Genomic DNA, 23,854 nt, shown 5'->3' on the forward strand with positions numbered 1-23,854 from the left:
AAAAAAATAAAAATGATTTATTGCAATACTCATTTTGTTTTACTTAAAAGCCAAGAAAAGTACAGTAGTTCCTAGTGTATTGTATAAAAAAATGAACACTGAAATCTCACAGCTGCTAGTAGCCCATGTACAAACTGGGGAACACATAAATTCCTACAATCTGAAAATAAACATACATATGAAGTTAATAAAAATAAATTGGCCATTTCAAATAAACATATTTGTACTTAAGTAAACATAAATAAACCATCTTAATTATCTCGCTGCTGAAAAAATGTGAGACTGTGGTCTGTAATGCAAATAGAGTGCTTTTATAAGATGACAAAAGCCCACATCTCCAATCACCAAAAATGGCTGCAAATTTTTACCAATAAACACCCGCACTGCCTTTGTTTTTTTTATGTGTCTCTCGGAACCAGTTGGGTGTGTTTGCTGGAAAGATTCAGCGAGGGATTGTTGCAATTTGGAGGACTTTATTACCTTCTCTGCTTTTCTGCCTTCAGACAGTGATATTGCTGGGTGATGGCGCTGCAGATGTGCACTCATGATTATACGTGTAAAACAATGCTTGTTCACAGTTATTTTTTGTTACCAGTTTTTTCTTTTATTGGCATTATACCGGCAAAACCGAAATGTCCTCACACCGCAGATTTGAAAGACGCCAATGCTTTCTCGTACTGTTGCCTCACTTCGCCGGCGATTCCTTGTACTGTTTCCTCAGCCTCACTTCACCGCCGCTCGCAATGTTAAAGTGTGGAATGATGGTCAAGCGCCCATCAGACAGGATCGGATGTCAGAAGCACTTCAATAATTACACGTGCGTTATTATCATCAGCTCAAGAAGTTTGTTATTTCAAATCAGGGCCAGAGTGGGACTACTTTACATCCCTGGAGTTTCAAGCCTTAGACCGGCCCACCTCAGTTCACGACTGACTGTATTACAGTGGCTTTGGTGCATTTCTCACAACACTAGTGCATTTCTGCACAACAGTTCATTTCTCAAAACAACTAGTACAAACAGCAAAACATAGTTGATAACCTGCAAAAGTGTGTCACTTGCTCAAAATGGATCGCTCATTCCTCAAAAGCAAGTATTGATGTCAATGAAAGTGTCAGTGTCATCAAGATGAAAAATCCTGACACCCTTGTTAATGAACAAGATAGTCAAATCATCTCTTTGTCCTGTTTTCATTATGACAGTTCACTCTGTTAATATTTTTCAATGCAAAACAGTCAAATTTTGGAGACACTTCCTGAAAATGCTCAAGACAGCACCATATACTATTTGAACAGCCGTTTGAAAACTACAGTAAAGTTAGACATCACTGCATTGAATGAGGTATCTGAGTACAAGACACTGAATATGTATGTTTCACATGTTTACTGCATTTGCTCTTTACAATTCCAATTTATTCACAGAATTGTGCAAAAGAATAAACACACCCTTATTTACAACAAACATACACTTCCTTTGGTTAAAGCTGTGCACAACTGTTAACAATATTGAAGTACATGTTAAAAACTAAATCTACAACATACACAGGTCTGTAAATCCTTCATGAAATTGTTCAATTTAGAAGACATTTTCAGGGGAAAACTTTAAAAAGTTTTATAAAACTTGCTTGACAGATTTTGACCACTAGTTCAACATTTTTGTATGTAATGACTATTAGTTTTATATGGAATGACTATTCAGCACTGACAAGTTTTGTTAGTAGCAAATGAAAATGTTATAAACAGCAGAGAGTTGTATGAAAGCAATTAATGCATGTCCAAAAGTATTTGCAATGTGTTGAAAGGAATGAGAAACAGCTACTAGGATGTGCACAAATGACTAATTGTTTTGAGAAATGCATTAACTGTTGTGCAAATGTAAATAGTGTTGTGAGAAATGCACCAAAGCCACTGAGAAAAACAGTAAAATAACGTCATTTCCAAGTTTAGTTTTTAATGTCACCATCACGTCTTTTTTAAGGAAACGGCTGCTTTAGAACTTCAAATGTTTTTTTATAAATATGAGAACATTAAAGAGTAGCTAAACCTCCGACACTCTTCTGTAAACCAACACAATGTCTTTTCCTGCAATATCTAAATATATATCTTCTGTGCAAAATTCTTTAAAGATATCCAGTACTTTGTAATGGTGGTCACACAAAAAATACAAATAAAATATGTACATCTATATAAGTAACCCAAACAGTATTATATGTCTTAACACTAAAAATGAAAATAAATAAATAAATAAATAATTCAGATGAGGTAAGAACTCGGGTCGGCGTCCTTGTAACGCAATGTGCTGACCACTGGACCACAATGGCACTGTTATGCTGATGCGTTTGGAATAAAAAATAAGTACTGCACTGTTATCTGCAAGACTCTTTTAACCACAGTGTTACATTCTATTAATGGCTTAATCTTTTTCTCCCCTTTTTAGATTTCTGATCAAGTTATGTCAGATTTATTAATGCTGTGAATCATCTGATTTCATTGAGCAAATGTAATATTCATTCATATTAATTATTCAAATCCTTATTTTCACTAAGGTGCCGCTGTTTGGGGTCGAATGATATCATCATCATTAACCTGCAGGCTGCATTTTGCTAACGGGGCTGTGAGAAAATAAATAAAATGAGCGGAGCTGCAGCAAAATAAGGAATAAAAAGAGTGAGGCTATGGTCAAATAAATAAATAAATGAAAAAAGTGTGACTGCTGAGAGTGCAAGCAGCTAGGGAGACCGGCCCTCGCGCCCAAAAAAAAACAGACCGGCCCACTGGGAATTCTCCCGGTACTCCCGATTAGCCAATCCGGGCCTGTTTCAAATATAGACGCGCACGTGAGCGCAAGCGAGAAAGCGAAACCGCACGCGCTATATACAGGCTCATAAAAAACTACAGGGCACAGGACAGATTCTGCTCTTCTTCTTGGCTTTGTGGCTGTTCATTAAGACAGCGACAAGGTTTGTTTCAGCTCGGGTTAACCATGGCTCGTTATTAAATGTATATATAACCCACATAGCAAAATTTCTCTGGCCCAGCTCTAGCCCACACAATCAGGTTTTGCTTGGCCCACATGCCGCAGTGAATTACGGTACATGACTGGACCAAATCTGGCTTCCAGACAAGGGCCAAACACGGACCATATCTGGGCCAAGTCTCAGCCAAGTTAATAACTCATAACTGGGCCTGAACTGGGCCAGATAGGTTGGTGTGTCACGATTGCAATGAAATTGATAAACCCATGGAGTGATGCGCTTTAGGCACACTATGGGCACGCTTTTTCTCAAAGTGACCTGATTGGTAGAATTTTTTTTCTTAACTCAAAAATGATTTTAGTGTATTTTAAATGTGGGTCAAGACTGGCCAAACTCACATGGCCCACTTTTTTAATCTGGGCCAAATACTACGTTTTTCATCTGGCCCAAATCTTGTGTGCCGCCTTAAAAACGGTGCCACCTCTGCCAAACCCGGGCCATGTTTGGCCCACATGCTGTATGCCAGTGCCGGATGAATGCCTGCTGTGCCAGCTTTTTGCCAAATCTAGGCCAGAATTCTTTGCTACTAGGGAATAGTGGTGTAATGTCTCGGCTGTGTTTAAAACATGACAGTTTTTTTGTTTTTATTCTGGCTTGTCCACTAGCGAGTGACGTATTTCTGTAAACCAATAGTATTCAGCTGCGCGTCTAGCTCCGCCTTTTGGTACCCTTTTGTCGTGCTAGATATCCTTCGTAAAGGGTACCCTAAAAAGTGGTACGGTACAGATCGCTTTTAGGGTGCTTTCACATCTGCCTTATTTAGTTAGGTTGAATCACACTAGAGTTCGTTTTCTCTCTTGGTGTGGTTCGTTTGGGCAGGTGTGAACGTAGCAGTCGTACTCAAGTGCGCAACAAAAGCAGACCAAACAATATTTGTTGACAGCTTTTTACCGATAGAGAGAGAGAGAGAGAAAGAGAGAGAGAGAGGGAGAGGGAAAAACATTTCCTGATGGATTATTGGTAATATTTTCGGAAGATGACCATGTCGCAGTTTAACTAAATTAATTCACGACTCCTCCTGAAGTGACGTACAATGCGCCTTCGTCATTTGCGATGCCTTAAAACATTGTTTTCCAGCCACAGCTGCACTTCATTCTCGAAATGTATAGTTTGTCTAAAGTTGTGTAAAGAATGTATACAAGCTATACAGTATCCTATGAGCAGAGATACAATCAGTCAGCGCAGTCGTCCCTCCATAGTCAAAAGCGTCATTTTGTGTCTGCCGGTTTGTTTACTTGAATGAGTTCCATTGGCATTTTCCCGCACGTTAATTCTGAGCAATCGATAAGCAGTTTAGGAAATATGTTCAATAACATCTGGCCAATAAGGGATGTGGGTTTTGTCACATGACTGCATTTTGGTTCTTTGGTTCGGACCAAAACCAGCAGTGTGGTATGAAAATGACCCAAAGACTGCAGAAAATGCTTCAATGTATCATTTGTTGCTGTTGGTCCGGGCCAAATGAAGCTAAATACAGATGTGAAAGCACCCTTAGGTACCTTTTGACAGTGGAAATGGCTGTAAAAGCGGAGATAAATCCGATATCTGTGAGTGGCAAAGTTTTCCTGTGGAATGACCTGTTGATCAGTTTTGTTTTGCTCGTTTTCACCATCAAGAACTTTAATCAAATGTGATGTCTGAGTCTATCATGGGGCTCTCATGAGACCTGCTTAAAGTGGAGAGCAGTTAAGTGAGAACATGTGTGTTACTGCTGCTGTTCCTCACACACACACACACACACACACACACACACACACACACACACCTCTATAGACATAAGAGCAACCAGCTGTGCCGTACACCGCTTAAATTAGCTAGTCGCTTGTGAATAAATGAGTTGTGAAATTTAAAAAGTCAGAGTTAAACGGCTTTTGAGGGATTTATACTTTCACTCAGGAATATTTGCTAATAAAATACAAACAACTTACTCATGCAAAACACACTGAAACACACAATGCTAAGGTGTATTGCGCGTTGTTGTGTTTTGAGTGGTTGCTAGTGGGTTGCAAGGATGTTTTGCATGGTTGCTGGCTTATTATAAATAGGAATGGGTATCGTTTTAGATTATATTCATAATGGTATTTTGGAGTCAGATCAGTCTCAAAAATAATGCATTTGCAAATTGAAATTCATACATGCACAGCACAATTCACATTCACAAAATCCAGTTCGTAATTTCAAAACACAAGTCATAAATACACTAATCCAATTAAAAAAATTCAAAACACACATTAGAAATTCAAAACACACTTTGAATTTACAAATTGGATTTGATCACTTATGAATTGCATTTTAAATTTCCAAATTGGAAATTGTGCATTTATGATTTGTGTTTTGAATTTACAAATTATTAATTGTGCTGTGCATGTACTATCAATTTTATTTTGTAAATGTATTATTTTTGAGACTGAACTGGCTCCATAGATATTGCTTATTGATATCAGTTCTGTTTGATACTTTTATCGATACTGTAGTTTATCTATACTTTACTATACTATCTTACTATCTTATACTTTTCTATAGTTCACACTTAGCCCATGATTTATATATAGCTTGTTTGGCATGCTGTCCCGGGAAAAAGCCCTGAGCTCAAGAAATCCTCGAGCCCAGAGCTCCCTCCTTTTGTAGGGTGAGGTGAGATTGAGTTCAGGTTGATCTCAAACTCCCCCGCTGCTGAGGCCAAGGTGAACTTCCTGAGAGTAACGCATTTGAAAAAAGATTTAGGCTTTTTTTAATCTATAATACAGAGCACATTTGGATGGCGGGAGGAAATCGGGGAACCCGGGGGAAACCCTCGCGGACATGGGGAGAACATGCAAACTCCGCACAGAAATACCAGATGGCCCAGCGAGGACCCAACGCTATTGGTATTCTTGCTTGAAGGCAACAGTGCTAGTCACTGAGCCACCGTGCCACCCATTCTGGATAAACATGGAAGAAGGGGAGGAGAGGGGTTTCTTCCAGAAGAAGATAGTTGTAGAGAGGAAATGAGGATATATATATATATATATATATATATATATATATATATATATATATATATATATATATATATATATATAGTAACTTAGGATTCTCTGATTGGATGATCATGATTAGTTAATGTGGACCAGCTGGGTCAATCATGAGCACATGCTCCTCTCAAAATTAGTTTAAAATTAAATGTCACTTAATAAGTAAAAATGAGTGAACGTTTTTACCATAACAAATAGAGTTTTTTTTATGCTTTTGTGTGTAAAACTATATCATTTGCACAAAAAATTATGTTTTTTTTTTCTCTAAAGAAGTTGTTACTTCACCCCATTTAGAGCGTCACTATGGACGTTTTCTACTATAACTAACGTGGTTCAAACGATGGACCTGCAACAAAGCAACTACAGTTTTGCAAACCGAAAACTACATCGTTCTTTTTCCAAACGATGCATTGTACTATGATAGTTCACATGGTATGCCGTTGTTTGGGAATCGCACCCTTAATCGACTTCAGTCATACGAAAATGTACGAACTATAAAAGGAGGCGTGGCACCAAATCCCAGCCCAAAACCCAACCATCACTGGGGGGAAAGCAAATCGCACTAAATTGTACAAATGAAATCGTACGATTTCATACCAATTAGCCACTAAGTCAAATAGTGGCGAATTGCCATGAGATAGCGTTAAAATAACTAAATACAGCGCATCGCTGGAGTTGGACTTTTTAAATCCATTTAAAAGTCCGTCAAATTTAAAGATTTAAAAGAGTTTAATTTGTATTCTGTATGCTTTGAGATTTATATTGAGGTAGTACTGAGTCAAGTAATTCAATTAATTATTGAATAATTAGGGCGGCACGATGGCTCAGTGGTTGGCACCGTGGCCTCACAGCAAGAAGGTTGCTGGTTCAAGCCTCGGCTGGGTAATTCTAGTTGGTATTTCTGTGAGTGTAACGAAGGGGCTGATACAGAGGGATCCATTTGCAGTAGATTTATTAAACACAGTTTAATAAACACAAGCACACAGATGTAATGCGTGTGCGAACTTACATCAAACACAATCGTGTTACGCTGAAGTATCAACGGCAGGTAATCACAGTATGAATGTTCAGGCATGGATCAGAGGCAGGCCGCGAATATCAGAGTCAGAGTCCAGGCTAAAGTTCAAGGCAGGCGGCTAGAATCAGAGTCGGTAATCAGGCTGGAGTATAAGGCAGGCGACAGGCAGGACGATGTCGGAGAACAAGGCAAGGTAAGCAACGGGAAAGCAGGCAGAGTAGAGAAACGCTCAGTAGTGTTAGCAGGGGCAGAACAAGACTTCGCAATGACTGAGTGTGTGAGTGCTGCTTATAAGCATGGGTGATTAGGTGGATGCGCTTCAGGTGTGTAGGCTATCAGTGTGTATGGATGATGTAATGGTTAGAAGTCCGGGGATGGTGACCTCTGCTGGCCAGCGAGGGAAATGAATGGGACCGAGTCGGTGACAGAGAGGAGTTTGCGTGTTCTCCCCATATTGGCGTGGGTTTCCTCCGGGTGCTCTGGTTTCCTCCGAATACATGATCGGTGAATTGAATAAACTAAATTTACCGTAGTGTATGTGTGTGAATGTGAGAGCGTATGGATGTTTACCAGTTCTGGGTTGCGGCTGGAAGGGATTCCGCTGTGTTAAACATATGCTGGAATAGTTAGCGGTTCATTCAGCTGTGGTGACCCTTAATAAATAAGGGACTAAGCCGAAGGAAAATAAATGAATTGAGTAATTGAGTTGCTTTTCAGAAAAAAAGTCATTAGAAAGTAAGTTAGATACACTTTAAAGGATGTAATTAGTAATAAATTCACTTGTCTAACGCTGGTTCTGAGTGATTGTTGCGATATTCTGAATGCTAGGTTTTTGGTTGCTGCTCAGGGTGATTGTGTACGAGTTAAAGTCTAACAATTTGGCTTGAGTTCTTCCTTTAAACTAAGTGTTTTTGCCAGTTTTCATTTTTCTTGCTGCAGGCGAAAATGGCCTGATCACCTGATGATAACTGCTGATGATGTTTAACTTAAGCTGGGTGTAGATTTGCGTAGTTGGTTGAGTGTTTTGCGTCTGTTCTTTTATCACCGATGAGGCTATCACAAGGAAACTGACACGCTCTCAAACACACACACACACACACACACACACACACACACACACACACACACACACACACACACACACACAATCACAAACACACACACACACACACAGAGAGACCTGACAGACATTTCCTCTCAACGCCTGATCACCTCTGTGGGCTAGATTACGTTTACACAGCCAGATGTCCCACTGATGTCTGACGCTACACAAACACACATTGCCCCGTAACACAGACAACTCAACTGCCCTGGTGCAATTTATAGTGACCTAAAAACAGACAAACATAAAACACAATTAAAGTGTGTGCTTTTTCACACTTTCAACCTTACTTTAGTGTGTACTGTTGCTGTGTGAGGATGAAAAGATAAGCAGTTTATAAGTAAGGGCAGTTGTGGTCATTGAATGAAGCCTGATGCAAATACTGAAGAGCTTTATTTTACAAAAACAATCACATGGATGTACTTTATCCCACTTATTAAACAGCTACTTGCCACAAAATGTAACATTTTAGGACGAAACATTGATCTGAGCCGTAATAGTTTATTCCTTCTTTAATTAAAGACAAAGCTGTTAGAAACTAAAGCGGCTGAATTGAGCATACACTAACCTGCATATTTTTCAGTCACAAGATGGCGCCAAACAGCGGCGTGACAGACAAGCATATAAATATGGCAACCCATTCTAATTCTAAAAACGTGACACTATATACATTTCCGGAGAGCGCCAAATACGTGCCAGGAGTATGTTAGCTTGCAGTTTTTGTTTTAGCGAATCCACCAGAGACCATGGTATATGCTTTTTGAGATCTCAAATTTTTCTGGCGAGTGCCATTTTGCAACTGCCGTTTTCACGTAAATCCACCAGAGGCCGCTGTCGACTGACTGACTGAATGACCGATCGACTGGCCCACCCTCCTCCTTCCCTAAATCAAACCAATAGTATTTTCAAAAGCACTAATTGACCATCGCCTACCCACTTTTATAAACCCAACCGACAGTTTTAAAAAGCAATCTAGATAAAGATTTTTACCACGGTTTCAGATTTTATCACATTCTCACCATTATTTACTTGTTTATATTATTTTTTAAAAGCCATATTGTATATCAGGAGTTAAAAAAGTACATTGAAAGTACGCTGAAAAAGTTTTAAAATGCATGTAATTTGTTTGTTGCCAAAAGTAACTGAGGCACGAGTTGTATAGCTTTGCCCTAATCTGTAAAGGCGCAAATGAGCAGTAGCTCAATTTGCATTTTAAGAGACACACAAAAGAACAATAGCTGCATTTCCAATGTCAGGACAGTGCGAGCCAGGGCTTTCATCAGGCCAAGCCAGGCCAGTAGCCCGGAAGCTTGAGCAGTGAGGCCGAAATCACATCGTGTTTCCAATGTCGAGCCAATAGCTCGCACCGCAGCATGCAAACCCCGCCCCCAGAATGCCCACAACCTGCCCAGTTTAGCTGGAAAGTCAAATCAGAATCACACAGCACGCCATCACATCATCACGAAATAAATGTCCATACGCATAGGTCTATGTACTTTCATTCATTATATTCGTTTACTCGCCGACCGACTGTTTGCATCCCATGACCCAGCGCACCACCCATAATATAAAACCTCAGAATTTCTCCTGTAATAACTATAAAATGTTTTTTACTACATCTTCGTTTCAGTATACACCATCAAACGTTCAGCCAAAATGTTCTGGAGAGACCTAAAACATATACATTTTTTCCCTAGGCTTTATTGACCTTATACTAAAATGTGGAAGTGTGCCTGTTTTTGAAATTGGCTGCATATGGCTGCGCCCACTCATCGGCGAAGAATAAGGTGAATAAACTTCTCAAAAACTCTCAACAACTGAAAGTTACTGGCTGCTGTCTTTAATGTGGTTAAATTATTATGCCTTATTGAGACATCAAGGAGGACGCAGAAAAGAAATATCACTTATCAAATTAAAACTACTTTAAAAATTTAAAACACTACAGCTTATAAAAGATGATGGTGGGATAGGTCTTCCCAATCTTAAACTTTATTATTGGACAGCTAAAACTAATAAAAGCATGGTTAAAGAACAATATGGATACACGTTGGTTAAACATGGAGAAAAGTTTTTGTCAGTATCCACTGTCTTCACTCCTTATTATAGACTCCAGCAGGGGGTAGCACAAAATGCAGCAGCCAGAGTTCTTACTAGGTCTATAAAATATGATCATATCACCCCAATTTCATCCTCCTTACACTGGCTTCCTGTTAAGTTTCGTATTGAATTTAAAATATTGCTTCTTACATATAAAGCTGTCACCGGCTCGGTCCCAGTCATTCCCCTCGCTGGCCAGCAGAGGCCGCCATCCCCGGACTTTTAAGCATTACATCATCCATCTATCCTGATTGTGCACACACCTGAACTGAATCCCGTTAACGACCCACGCTCCCTATATAAGCCACACTCAAACACCTGTTCATTGCGAAGTCTTGTTTAGCCCTGGCCAGCATTACCTAGCGTTCTCGCCTGCCTGATCTCCTGTGCATAGCCCTGGACTGTTTCTGACTCTGAGTTGCCTACTGCCTGCCCACGACCCTTGCTTGTTACACGGACTCTGAACCACACTGCCTGCCCTCGACCCACGCCTGTCATAAGGATTCTGAACCACGCCGCCTGCCACTGATCTATGCCTGGTAATTCACTCTGTGTCTGTCAGCCGCCAGCCCCACTACCTCTATTGATTACTGTTGATGTGTGTTCGCACTTTAGTGCGTGTTGGATGTTTGTGTTTGACTTAAATACTGCAAAATGGATCCCTCCGTGTCAGTCTCCCCGTTACAAAAGCTTTAAATAATCTAGCTCCTGTTTATCTAACCAACCTTCTGTCTCGCTACAATCCAACCCTCTTCTAAGATCTCAAAACTCAGGGCTCCTGGTAGTACCTAGAATAGCAAAGTTGAGTAAAGGAGGTCAAGCCTTCTCGGTTATGGCTCCTAAACTCTGGAATAGCCTTCCTGATAGCGTCCGAGGCTCAGACACACTCTCCCGATTCAAAAAAGCATACACTCAGTGCACCACTTAGTGGGTTTCCACACAGGTTTCTGGATCTGTTTAAATACACTATGAACAGCAGCTACGCTAATTATTCTCTTTCTCTCCATTTCCACCTGGGGATACTCATCCTGAGGCCCTCAGACTATGCAGAGGCACTGATTGATCCAAGATCAGAGATGAGATGATCCCAAGGTTTCCATATCCTGGACCAGGCCGTATCCTGAGCAGCTGCTGCGGTGGTCATGAAGGAGTGAAGAGCATGAGACTGATTCCTGTGATGCCAGATGAGTCTTCGCTGAGGCCCAGCTTTCAGCCTCCGCCGCTGAAACTGCAGCTCTGCACAAGCCGTTTGACCAGCGGAGAAATTCAAATTGTGGTGCCCAACTGAGTCCGGTTTCTCTGAAGTCACAATCTACATTGTAAAAGCGCTATACAAATAAAGCTGAATTGAATTATGTAGTAATAGGAAAATGGACAAGAGCTACTTTAAAATTATGGAAAAAGTTGCAAACTCTGTTAAAAATCAATCATTCAATTTCCCCATCATCTAGTAAAAGTACACTAAATGCATTCATACCATCGGTATTAAATACTGGATTTTAAAAATGGTCAAATGATGGGCTAAATTTTGTATATCAGCTTATCAACAAACAATTTAAAATCATTCAAACAATTAGTAGCAGTATTTTAATTACCATGAACAGATTTTGCATGTTCTCCCCATGTTCACGTGGGTTTTCCTCTTGGGCTGTGATTTTCCCCACAGTCCAAAGACATGTGGTACAGGTGAATTGGGTGGGTGAACCTTTAAGCTGAACTTGTGGGGATTTGTTTTAAGCAACGAACATGAACAGAAGCTAAGGAGACTGTATCAAAATGTGTTTGCAATCTGAGAAGCAGCAAACATCTGCTGTCTAAGAGAAACATCTGAGACATTAATAATGAAGTCTGATTAGAAGAGCACCAGACACAAACAACCACACACACACACACACACGTCAGAATCAAGATGCCGTGTGGCCTTAAAAAGGAAAGGATGTCAGTGCGAGACACCAGACAAACACAAAAACACACGCAGAGGAAACAGGAAGACCCTTATCTCCACATGGGCTCCAGATGAGCAAAAGCTAATTAACTTGCTGTGTGTAAAACACTGAAAACACATTGTGCATCTTTCTGATTGCCCCCATAATACGTCAACAACAAATCAAAAGCTATTTAATAACAGATATGACTCTGTTGGTTATATATAGCCTTTTAAAAAACACAAGCGTATGCCTTGATCGTGTTATATAGGATGTGTGTTTTCATTGCTGCGTCAGGGGAAACTTTTACGTCAATATGTGGGTTAATTGCTCTCAGATTTCTAGGTGTCAGGACACAATTAAAAGGGTATTACTGCCAAAAGCACCATTCCTTAATGGACGGTTAATTTAGTTTGTTTTATTAGAGTATCTAATCTAATTTATGGGGTTTATATATTAGTATTTTTGCTCTAGTGTGGTTCATTAAGACAGACTACAACTTTAATATACTTTCACATTGGGCTTTTTGCTCATGTTGACTGGCTTAATTTCCATACGCTTTCAGTAAGGTATAAACAATAATGCAGTTCATAAAGACTGAACATTTGAATGGCAATGCCATAAAACCTTTGATTGATCTGTGAATGATCATGGTAAATTAAAAATAACGTACTTTAATGACAAATGTTATTGTAAACAGTAAAGTTTAAACTGTACTTAATTTTCCTAAAATTATAAATAGAATTTTAGACTTTTTAAATTTGTATTCTACAAAAGCTTAGTATTTGTGTCTAATGACAATCCAAAAATACTTAATAATAAATTGTATGATAAAAAAAGCATTTTCCAAATTTGATAAACAACTAAAAGTCAATTTAGTTTCTTAAGTACTTTCTTGTTATTCATTTCTCAACATTTTCTTATATTTATTATATAATTAATTATATTGTACTATATTATATACTCAACATTAAATAATATTTTATGTGCATACTGTTGTGATGTGCCATGCATTTAATGCTAGTGAATGCAAACTTTAAAAAAGTCGTCTTTATTTATGAAATTAATAATATTCTAATTTTCATATTATTTTATATTCTCATTTTATATTCTCAATGAATTAGATAAACAATCATTCAAAATACACTAAAGTAACTTCAGTAAACTTTATACACAACTATAAACCAGAAGTTTACAGACACTCTAAAAAATAAACATAACCATTTTTTTTTTTTTTTTAAGTCTGATGGTAAATCATACTAAACGTTTACTATTTTAGGCCCCTTATGATTACCTAAATGATTTACATTTGCTAAATGGCAGAATAATGAGAGATTTTTTTTTTATTAATTTCTAGACAGTCAAAAGTTTACATACATGTCCTTGATATTTTTTTAGCTTTGCTTTTACACTGTATAACTGTAGTCAAATGTTTTGAGTATCCGTCCACAAGCTTCTCACAAAAGTTTGCAGGAATTTTGGCCCATTCCTCCTGACAGAATTGGTGTAACCGAGTCAAATTTGTTGGTTGTCTTGCTCACACAAGCTTTTCCAACTCTGTCCACAAATTTTCTATGAGATCAGGGCTTTGTGATAGCCACTTCAATACATTCACTTTGTTGTCCTTAACGCACATTTTAACTAATTTGGCAGTATGCTTAGTGTCATGGTCTGTTTGGAAGAGCCATTTGTGACCAAGTTTTAATTTCCTGGCTGATGTCTTGAGATTTTGCGTCAGTATTTCTACATAATGTTCTTTCTTCATGATGCCATCTATGTTGTGAAGTGGACCAGTCCCTCCTGCAGCAAAACAGCCCCACAACATGATGCTGCCGCCCCCATACTTCACAGTTGGGATGGTGTTTGTAAGTGTTCCACTTTGTAACACTCCAAATGTAACACTGGTCAATATGGACAAACAGTTCAATCTTAGCTCCATCAGACCACAGGACACGTCTCCAAAAATGATTGTTTTCCCAGTGTAATTTAGCTAAATGTAATCTGGCTTTGTTGTTGATTCTGGCTTGTTGATTTTTCCATGTTGTCACACAAGGAAGCAGTGTGCTTGAGATTTTCCTTAAATACTATTCTACAGTTGAGCCTCCAATTAACTCAAATGTTGTCAATTAGCCAATCAGAAACTTCCAAAACCTTGACACCATCATCTGAGCTTTTTCAGAGGCGTAATAATCTTATTGTGTGTAAACTTGACTTCCAAGAAAAGTTATAACAATTTCTCAAAAAATATCTCTCTCTCATTATTCTGCTATAAAGCATAACAGAAACAAATTTGATAATCCTAACTTACTTGTAGAGAAAAAGTTTAGTGACATTAACATCTGACTTTTTAAAAAATGGTTATGTGCCTTTTTATACAGTGTATGTAAACTTCTGCTTTCAACTGTATAAGTATACAATATAGTCCTATAGTTAATTTACTAGTATAATTTTATTCATATTTTTCTGTATTATACACTAACATTGATATATTAAGCCTGTTAGGTAACTGACTCTGACAAATTATGCAAATGTAATATTTTTATATAAACCAGAATGTTTCGGTTCATTATTAACACTACTCTCTCATTATTACACATTAAAAAAACTATTGAAAGCTACACCATTAAGATGATTGTTGCTACACTGTCAGTTGACATTTCTTTGTGGCTTTTGCATGTTCTCCTCTTGTTCACGTGGCTTTCCTCCGGGTGCTCCGGTTTCCCCCACAGTCCATAGACATGTGGTACAGGTGAATTGGGTAAGCTTAATTGGCCCTAGTGTATGTTTGTGAATGTAAGAGTGCATGGGTGTTTCCCAGTGATGGGTTGCAGCTGAAAGGGCATCAGCTGCATAAAAACACATGCTGGAGAAGTTGGCGGTTCATTCCGCTGTGGCGACCCTTGATGAATAAAGGGACTAAGCTGAAAATATAATTAAAAGAGTCTATTGAAGTTATCTTATGTTAAACTGACCTAAAACAGCTTGCATAACTTATAACATTAAATTAGAGCATGATTAACTTGTTTTAATAAATTACAACGAACTAAAAAACCTATGCTGTCATGACTAATTGATCATATACTGTACATTTATACAGTGTAGAAGGGATACAGTTTTTTAAATTTATTTATTAATGTCTACCCTTACCCTAACCATCACAGTAATGTAAAAATAGTAATTTAATGAGTTTTATTTATATTATTTATTAAATTATAAATTAAGCTGTATTTTATTAACATCTACCCCTACCTCAATCACAAACTCAAGCCTTACAGTGATGTAAAAATATAATTATTGTTGTCATAAAAGTTATACTATATTGACGCAAGTATCCGCAGCTGCATCCCTTCTAGACTTTACCAATCAGAACCAATAGGCTACATTAAACCCAATGAGTTTGATAAACAATAATTAAAAAGACACTAAAGTAACTTGTATACTTCAAATACAGTACTTTATATCAACTATTGGTATATAAGGTAGTCCTATAGTAATTTACTAGTACCGTTTTATTTATATATTTTCTACTATATATCTAGCATTGATATATTAAGAATGTTAGGTAACTGACTCTAAATCGAATTATGCAAATGTAATATTTGTAAAAAAACAAAATGTTTTATTTAATTATTAACACTATTCTCTCATTATTAAACATTAAAAACAATCAATTTAAAGCTACGCCATTAAAATTATTGTTGCTAGAAGGGATACAGCTTTTATATTATTTATTAAAGTGCCCATCAATTTTATTTTATTAACGTCTACCTCTATCCCAACCCTAACCCAAGCCTCACAGTAATGTAAAAACAGTAATTTACCGAGTATTATTCAGATTATTTATTAAAGTACGCCAGAAATGAGATCACTCTGTATTTACGGTATTCATGTTAATAGCAAACAGTTTACAAATAAGTTTGTTAGAAATGTATTGTCAAAACAATACTTTCCATGTCAAGGAATGGAAAATATGTTCTACAGGATTTCAATGAAGAAGAAGCAATAAGAATAAGGAAACGTTACATATCGTGTCCGGTTCTTTCTAAGGCTAAAGAAGTAGTAGTTAAAATTTTAAATGACATTTACCCATCTAATTATTTTTTATTTGAAAAATTTAACTGGGGAAACAATTCATGCAGTTTTTGTGAGAAAGATATTGAAAGTGTACAACATATGTTTTTTCACTGTGAAGTTATAAAACATTTTTGGATTCATTTTTTTCCAAACTAATACAAATACTCTCTTTAACTGTGTCCTCAATCATAGTTGGTATATTTTTGAAGGACAAAGATCTAGACTTTTTGGTAAATAATCTAATTATTCTAGCTAAACAGTTCATTCATAGATGTAAATTTGTAAAGATGAAACCCCATTTCTATGGATGGAGGAATGATTTAAAGATGCTCGTAAGGTCTCTACACTTCGTGAGGAACAAAAACTTTCACATGCCTTAACCTCGTTTCTATTACTTGATTAAGACTCTCACGCCCCTACTTTTTTATTTAATTGTATTTATTTGTTTTTTTTGTGTGTGTTATGTTCCTAGTAATGTATTTTTATATCAACACTAACACTATTGGATTGTTGTAGCTATATGCCGTAATGGTTTGTACTTGAACGTATAATAAAAAAAACAATTATTAAAGTACGCATTATTTGATTAAAGTCTACCCCTACCCTCATAGCAATGTAAAATATCATTAGGCTATTATTGTATTATTGTAAATATAATTATTGTTATCACAAAAATTATGCTATGTTTACGGGAGTATCCGCAGCTGTATCCCTTTTAGACTTTACCCATAAAACCGATACATTTGCCTCAACAGAGTAAATGATGTAACATTCCCAACATTCGAAATGTCCCATCACGATGTGTTCCATTTTATATCCATACACACATAGGCTACATGCCTTTTTTTTTATCACTACTGCTAAGTAATTGGTTTTTACACGTTTTATTTAACGGAAACATCGCTAATACTTCGCCAACAAACACGTGTAACGCCAATAATAAAGCAAGTTTGAATCAAACTGAACAGAACAGAACCAAACGAATCGTGACTCACTGTACGGGTCGTCTTCGCTCTTGGTGCCGTTCACTTTCCCGTCCTTCCCGATCCTAAGGAAGAACTTCTGGAAGGAGAAGAGTCTCCTCTGGCGCACGTCGCCCTGGAGGTGCACGTAGCTGCGCGCATGCCGGCCGGAGGTGGAGGTGGATGCGGAGCTGGAGACCCGGAGGCATGCGCCGCGGCAGGTGACGGAGACCGCGAGAAAATAAACGACACACACCGACCAGCACGCAGACACACTCTTACTCACTGTCCATCTCCTCATGGTACTCCTCATGGGACATGCTGCTCAACCAATGTGCACTGAAGCCTCTCGCTTCTCAGAAGTCCACACAAAAGTGCTGAAGTAACCATGAAGCTGTGGAATTAAGTAGTGTCTTCTGATGGTGAGTACTTTATTAATCCCATCTAGGAAGGGTTATCATGGAAGCAAGCAAGTGTCCAGGCAAGCTAGTGTCTTTTCCAAGTCTCAGAATGAGTTTGTGGGATCAAGGGTGTCTTGGTGTGATCTTTAGGAGCTTCACAGAAATGCTGCTGTCTACTCCTCCTCCTTACTCCCTTACTCCTGTCTGTCATTTTCAGTCCCTTCCTCCGTTCTTTGACTCTCACCCCTCCTCATCGCCCACAATTCCCCCTGCCCTGTCTGGGGTCTGTATAGGTGCAGGGTTTGGCTGATAGGGCTTTTGTGAATGGCTGTTATCTGGAGCTCTTTGATAGCGGGCTGGGAAAGCAGCACAGATGATTGAGGAGATGAACAAACCTAACCAGAGGCCACTCTTGATTGGTCCCATCTGATGATAAGAAGCTCTGGGTTCGATAAAGTTGTAGAATAGTCATGCTTTCCGTCGTGGATTGAATCTCGTTTATCTCGCATAATTTTCAGGGTTCATGGAAAACCTGGAAATTTTTCCAGGCCATGGAAAAGTTTTGGAAACACAGAGTGTTCTTGGGAAATTAGTTGAACAAATCTCTGTATGCTTGATTATAGGTTAGGTGTCTGTTATTCATGCTCTCACATTATTAGTGCTGTGTAAGAATCATCTAAATCTATTTTACATAAAGAAAATAAATGGAAACGAAATAGATGTTGCATGTTGCATAATCAATTTAAGCGTGCACAGTTTTTCTCATTATTTACCGCGTTTACAGGGAGATTACATGAAACATTAGGTCATGAAGATGGACTTGAAGGTTCTAGAAAAGTCATGGAGTTTAGTTTCTGAGGTCTGAAGGAAAACTCGATTCTCCCCGTTTTGTCTTTTGGACTTTACGGGCCCTATTATACACTCAGCACTAGATGTGTTTGGCACGGTTTGTTGCTATTTTCAGACCAGCGCAACTGTAATTTTGCAGTTTTGTGACACGTTTTTTTAATAGCAAATCAATTTGTGCCACTGTTTGGACTTAGGGGTGTGCTGGTCTAAAAAGCAGGCTTAACACACATGGGATGTACAGCAATACACAGATCTCTTTACAAATGAAAACAATAAAAGGATTAAAATATTACAAATATAAAAAATATTACAATATAAAAAACACTGCCTCCATGCCTTCTTCATCTTGGAGGCTTTTTTTTTAGTTTATTCATAACAATTTGCATTTGTATAATGTTTATATTAGTAGTGTTATCATATATTTATTAGTAGTATATATATATACTACTAAATAACACAGCCATTCTCATCCACGCATTAGTTACTTCACGTCTTGACTACTGTAATGCACTTCTTTCTGGACTTCCTTCCAAACTTCTCCATAAACTCCAACTGGTTCAGAACCATGCAGCTCGTGTCATCTCTAGGACCCCATCTCACGAGCACGTCACACCACTCCTCTATCAGCTTCATTGGCTTCCAGTAAAATATCGAATTGATTTTAAAATATTGCTTCTAACTTTCAAGGCACTTCATAATCTCGCTCCTCAATATCTCACTGAACTTCTCCATATCTACACCCCTTCTCGTACCCTTAGGTCAGCTAACAACTTCACTCTGGCACCACCTCGCACTCGACTGAGCAAAATGGGAGACAGATCTTTTAGTTCTATGGCTCCTAGGCTATGGAACTCACTTCTAGTAGATCTTAGGAGCAGTGATAGTCTTCACAATTTTAAATCACGTCTAAAGACCCATCTTTTTAAGCAGGCTTTTACTTAACAATTTTTTATCATGTTTTTATTATGTTCTTTTATATTTGCTATTGCGTTTTAACTTGTTTGGTCATTGATTGTTTTTAGTAATGTTTAAGTTGTTTAGCATGTCTGATGATGCTTACTGTAAGGCGACCTTGGGTGTCCAGAAAGGCGCCATTTATAAATAAAATGAATTATTATTATTAGTATATATATATATATATATATATATATATATATATATATATATATATATATATATATATATATATATATATATATATATTTAAAATAGCAAGAGTGGATTCGGACATGCCGTTAATGCTTTTATGATATGTGCTTTAGATTTTTCACCTAGATAGTTAAAATAGAACCCATAATATTCTTGTTATTCTGTTGAACGCATTCATAAATGGTTTGTATCACACTACAGTGAAGAAAAGAATTAGATCGAGAATGTTCAAATGTATGGAAACATATGAATTTAAATGACAGAGAATATCTAGTTATTAGTTTGAAAACATCTGTAAAATATACTCTCACTTTATTAGGTACACCAGTCCAACTCTTTGTTAGCGCAGATTTCTAATTAGCCAATCACATTGCAGCAACTCTATGCATTTAGGCATGTAGACATGGTCAAGACGATCTGCTGCAGTTCAAACTAAACACCAGAATGGGGAAGAAAGGGGGTTTAAATTACTTTAAATGTGGCATGGTTGTTGGTGCCAGATGGGCTGATCTGAGTATTTCAGAAACTGCTGATCTACTGGGATTTTCACACAACCATCTTTAGGGTTTACAGAGAATGGTCTGAAAAAAAGAAAATACCCAGTGAGCAGCAGTTCTGTGGGCGCAAATGCCTTGTTGATCCAAGAGGTCAGAGGAGAATGGCTGGTTTCATCTGCTAGAAAAGTAACAGTAACTCAATAACCACACGTTACAACTGCAGAAGAGCATCTCTGAACGCACAACATGTCCAACCTTGAGGTAGATGGGCTATAGTAGCAGAAGACCACACCGAGTGCCGCTCCTGTCAGCTAAGAACAGAAAACTGAGGCTATGATTCGCACAGGCTCAATTGAGCATCGTCTGATGTCTACTTCCAGCAGGAAAACACACCATGCCATTAAGCGAGAACCATCTCAGACTGGTTTCTTGAACAGGACAACGAGTTAACTGTACTCAAATGGCCTTCACAGTCACCAGTTCTCAATCCAATAGAGCACCTTTGGGATGTGGTGGAACAAGAGATTTGCATCATGGATGTGCAGCCGACAAATCTGCAGCAGCTGTTTGATGCCATCATGTCAGTATGGACCAAAATCTCAGAGGCATATTTCCAGTTCCATGTTGAATCTATGCCACGAAGGATTAAGGCAGTTCTGAAGGCAAAAGCGGGTCCAACTCGATACTAGTAAGGTGTACCTAATGATGTGGCCGAGAAACTAGGAAATGCCCTTAAATGCACTCTAAAAATGCTGGGTTATTTTTTTTTAAAACTCAATTCTATGTGTAATATGGACTAAACCATAATTAATTGTTTGAGTTGAATTTGTAGGATCAAATTTTACCCAGTGTTTGCTTTTTCCCATATTTGACTTAATTTGGGTTTAATTAACTCAGCATTTCTTGTGGTTAATGGGGATTATAAAAAATACTAAAACATCATCATAAAAGAATCATAAAAGTAGTGCATGACCTCAAAATTCAGAATTGTGTGATATAAACAGTCTCTTTCTCAAAATTGTCAAAATAAACTTGTGCCCTTTTGAGAAATAAAGTCAGAATTGTAAAATTTCTCAATTATAAAAAGTCCTCAGATTTGTTTCATTTATTTTTGTTGTTGAGAAAACCAACAAACTGAGGGGAAAAAAATCTGAATTAAGACATAAACTTAGTTATTTATCTTAGATTTATTAAACTTTATTACATAAAGAATTGAGATAAAATCAGCATAGTATCTTGAGTTGACATTTGTTAAATTTCATAAATTGCATGCATGCTTTTTTAAGAAAAAAGTGTCAGAATTGTAAGTAATCTTGTATCTAGCAATTGTGCAAAATACAATACTGAAATTGAATTGAACTTCTGAACTGAGAAATAAACAAAAAAATTGCAAGAAGTGAAATCAGAACTTCAAGATACCAACTCAGAATAGTATGGAAAAAACACTTTCATTACCCAGCAGGCACACAACGTCATAAGATCTTAATATTAGGTTAGATTTAGGTCTTGATGTTGGGTAGGCATGGGAGGATAACCGTTTTCAAGGTATACCCAAAATTCAACATCTAGCCAGCGTCTAAGGACGTTATTTTGATGTCCAATAACGATGCGAAATGACGTTGATATTTGGTTGTTTTTAGGTTGTGTTGAAAAGTGACCAAAATCCAACGTCTAGCCAACATCAAGCCAACATCATATTGACATTTATTCATCAGGTATGACATCCAAAATCCGACATCTGATAGACATCATAGTGGTAACGTCCACACAACGTCAAGCTGTAACATCATTAGACGTTGATATTTGATTGTTTCTAGGTTGAGTTGGGTCCTGAGTCTGTGATGTTGGACACTGACGTTGGGTTCTGACATCAACCCAATTATCATTTTCACCCAAAAAAAGGGTACAACGTCAATCTGACGTCATGTTGACATCTTGTGCCTGCTGGGTAAACTCTTAAACCCATGTGGACATGGTCTGCCATATTTAACTACCCTTCGGATGCTATCAAAATCTAAGTCTATTAGCTTTGGTTTTAAACTCAGAAATATTTGTCTATCCGTAAAATCTCATGCAAAACAAAAACTCAACACCCCTCCAAGGTGAAAAAGTTGTGTGACTTCCACCCAAATCACATTGATCCCCAAACACCAGAGCTATTACGTAGTATTGATGAACTCAGATGTGTTTCCAGTGACCAATGCCTTGTGTGTTTTTGTTTATCTGTCAGCACTCAAACATGACTATCTTATCTGCACTTCCTGCTTTGTTCCCACTAAAAGCTTTTTTTTGCTGGATTCTTCACTGGAAATGAGGCTGGGTTATTGCCCCTCTTACAAATCACACTAATAATCTGTTTACTTGGTCATAAAATATGCAATCATAAAAAAGCCATAGTGCCGTAAACCTTATCCCAGTCACACATTCCGGCATTTTAACGTGCTGTGAGTGCGCAACGTGCCTCTCTTTCTACAAGGCTTTCTTTTCGTAACCCACGGATAAAACTCAAATAAAGTCAAACGAAGTGGTAGCCAACAACTGCTCCGTATGCCATCTCGCCGTCATGGATTTTATTTGAAAAAACACGCAATAGTCGGTGCAATTGAAACGTGGCCTTTCTGGACCTCTTTCTAGGCCACAAGTAATATAAGAAAGATTTAGAGGACTTGTGAGGAAGCCAGAGTTTTATTCTTCTCTGTGATCTGGGTTTTAGCTGTTAGTTTTATCTGTGTACATCTATCTGACAGTAATACCCCCGAATCCAAGAGCAGAGGTAGAAACAGCACAGTTGCATGTGTTCCAATCAGAGACTTAAGACAAATAACAACGCGCTTATACACAATATTGATGTCAAACATTTTTGATTTGTTTATACTATATTTTTAAAGCAACCCAGGCGCACTGGAAATACGTCAGCATACATGTTGGAAAAAGTGTAAAATACGTCGCTGTGTACATTTCATTGCATTTCAGATGACAGATCCACTAGAGGGCGCTGTCTACATTTTTGCGAATGTGAAATGCGTGCAATTATTTAGTGTACGTTTTGTTGTAGGGCTGTGCAATTAATCGAAATTCTGTTTCGATTTTGGCTTCTAAAATTGACAGGGATATGTACAATGAATAGGTGTCCACATATTTATGGCAGTACCGTCATACCTCCGTTTTCTCTCGACTTCTGCATCCCTCCACCACCCCAACTCCACACTATTAAACTCCATACCTATTTAAATCTGAGGGGGGAGCGTTCCAGAGCTGGTCTAGACACTGCGCTCGGACCCTATCTCTCTTTATCCTGATAAGAGGAATAACTCGAGTTAGGGTGTCTTACCGAGCTCAGAGCCTTCTCCCCGGACAGCAAGCCAAATATGCATATTCTATTCAGTCAAATATCTGTGAGTGTGAAGTGTACATATGTTATAGGGCTGTGCAGTTAATCAAAATTTAGTTTACATTTTGATTTTGGATTCCAACGGCTACTAAAAGACATTATTAAAACATGAAATATTTTCGTTTTAAGCAAACCCGGCACACTGGAAATCCGTCAGCATAGATTTTGAAAAAACGTAAAATAATTTGCTTTGTACGGTTGCTGTGGTGAAATTTAGGTGAAAATCTTCAAAAATGCTGGCAGTGGCAGGCAACTTTTATTAAAAAATGCTGGTAGGCGTCTTTTGAGGCAGCAGAAATAAACCACACCATTGACCAATTAAAACCTGCTCTAAGGTCAATGG

The 23,854-nt window shown here is 37.9% G+C and overlaps 1 protein-coding gene across 1 annotated transcript in view; it reads right to left on the minus strand.

The window, feature by feature from the left end:
* The window catches only part of fgf10b (fibroblast growth factor 10b), a 48,009-nt gene extending 30,484 nt beyond the window's left edge, over positions 1-17,525 (minus strand). The window contains exon 1 of the mRNA NM_001045858.1: positions 17,258-17,525. Within this exon, the coding sequence (NP_001039323.1) occupies positions 17,258-17,525 (268 nt within the window). The remainder of the gene's footprint in view (positions 1-17,257) is intronic.
* Positions 17,526-23,854: the final 6,329 nt, after the last annotated feature.

This window comes from Danio rerio, chromosome 5, assembly GCF_049306965.1.
Source record: "Danio rerio strain Tuebingen ecotype United States chromosome 5, GRCz12tu, whole genome shotgun sequence".
Classification (NCBI taxonomy): Eukaryota; Metazoa; Chordata; class Actinopteri; order Cypriniformes; family Danionidae; genus Danio; species Danio rerio.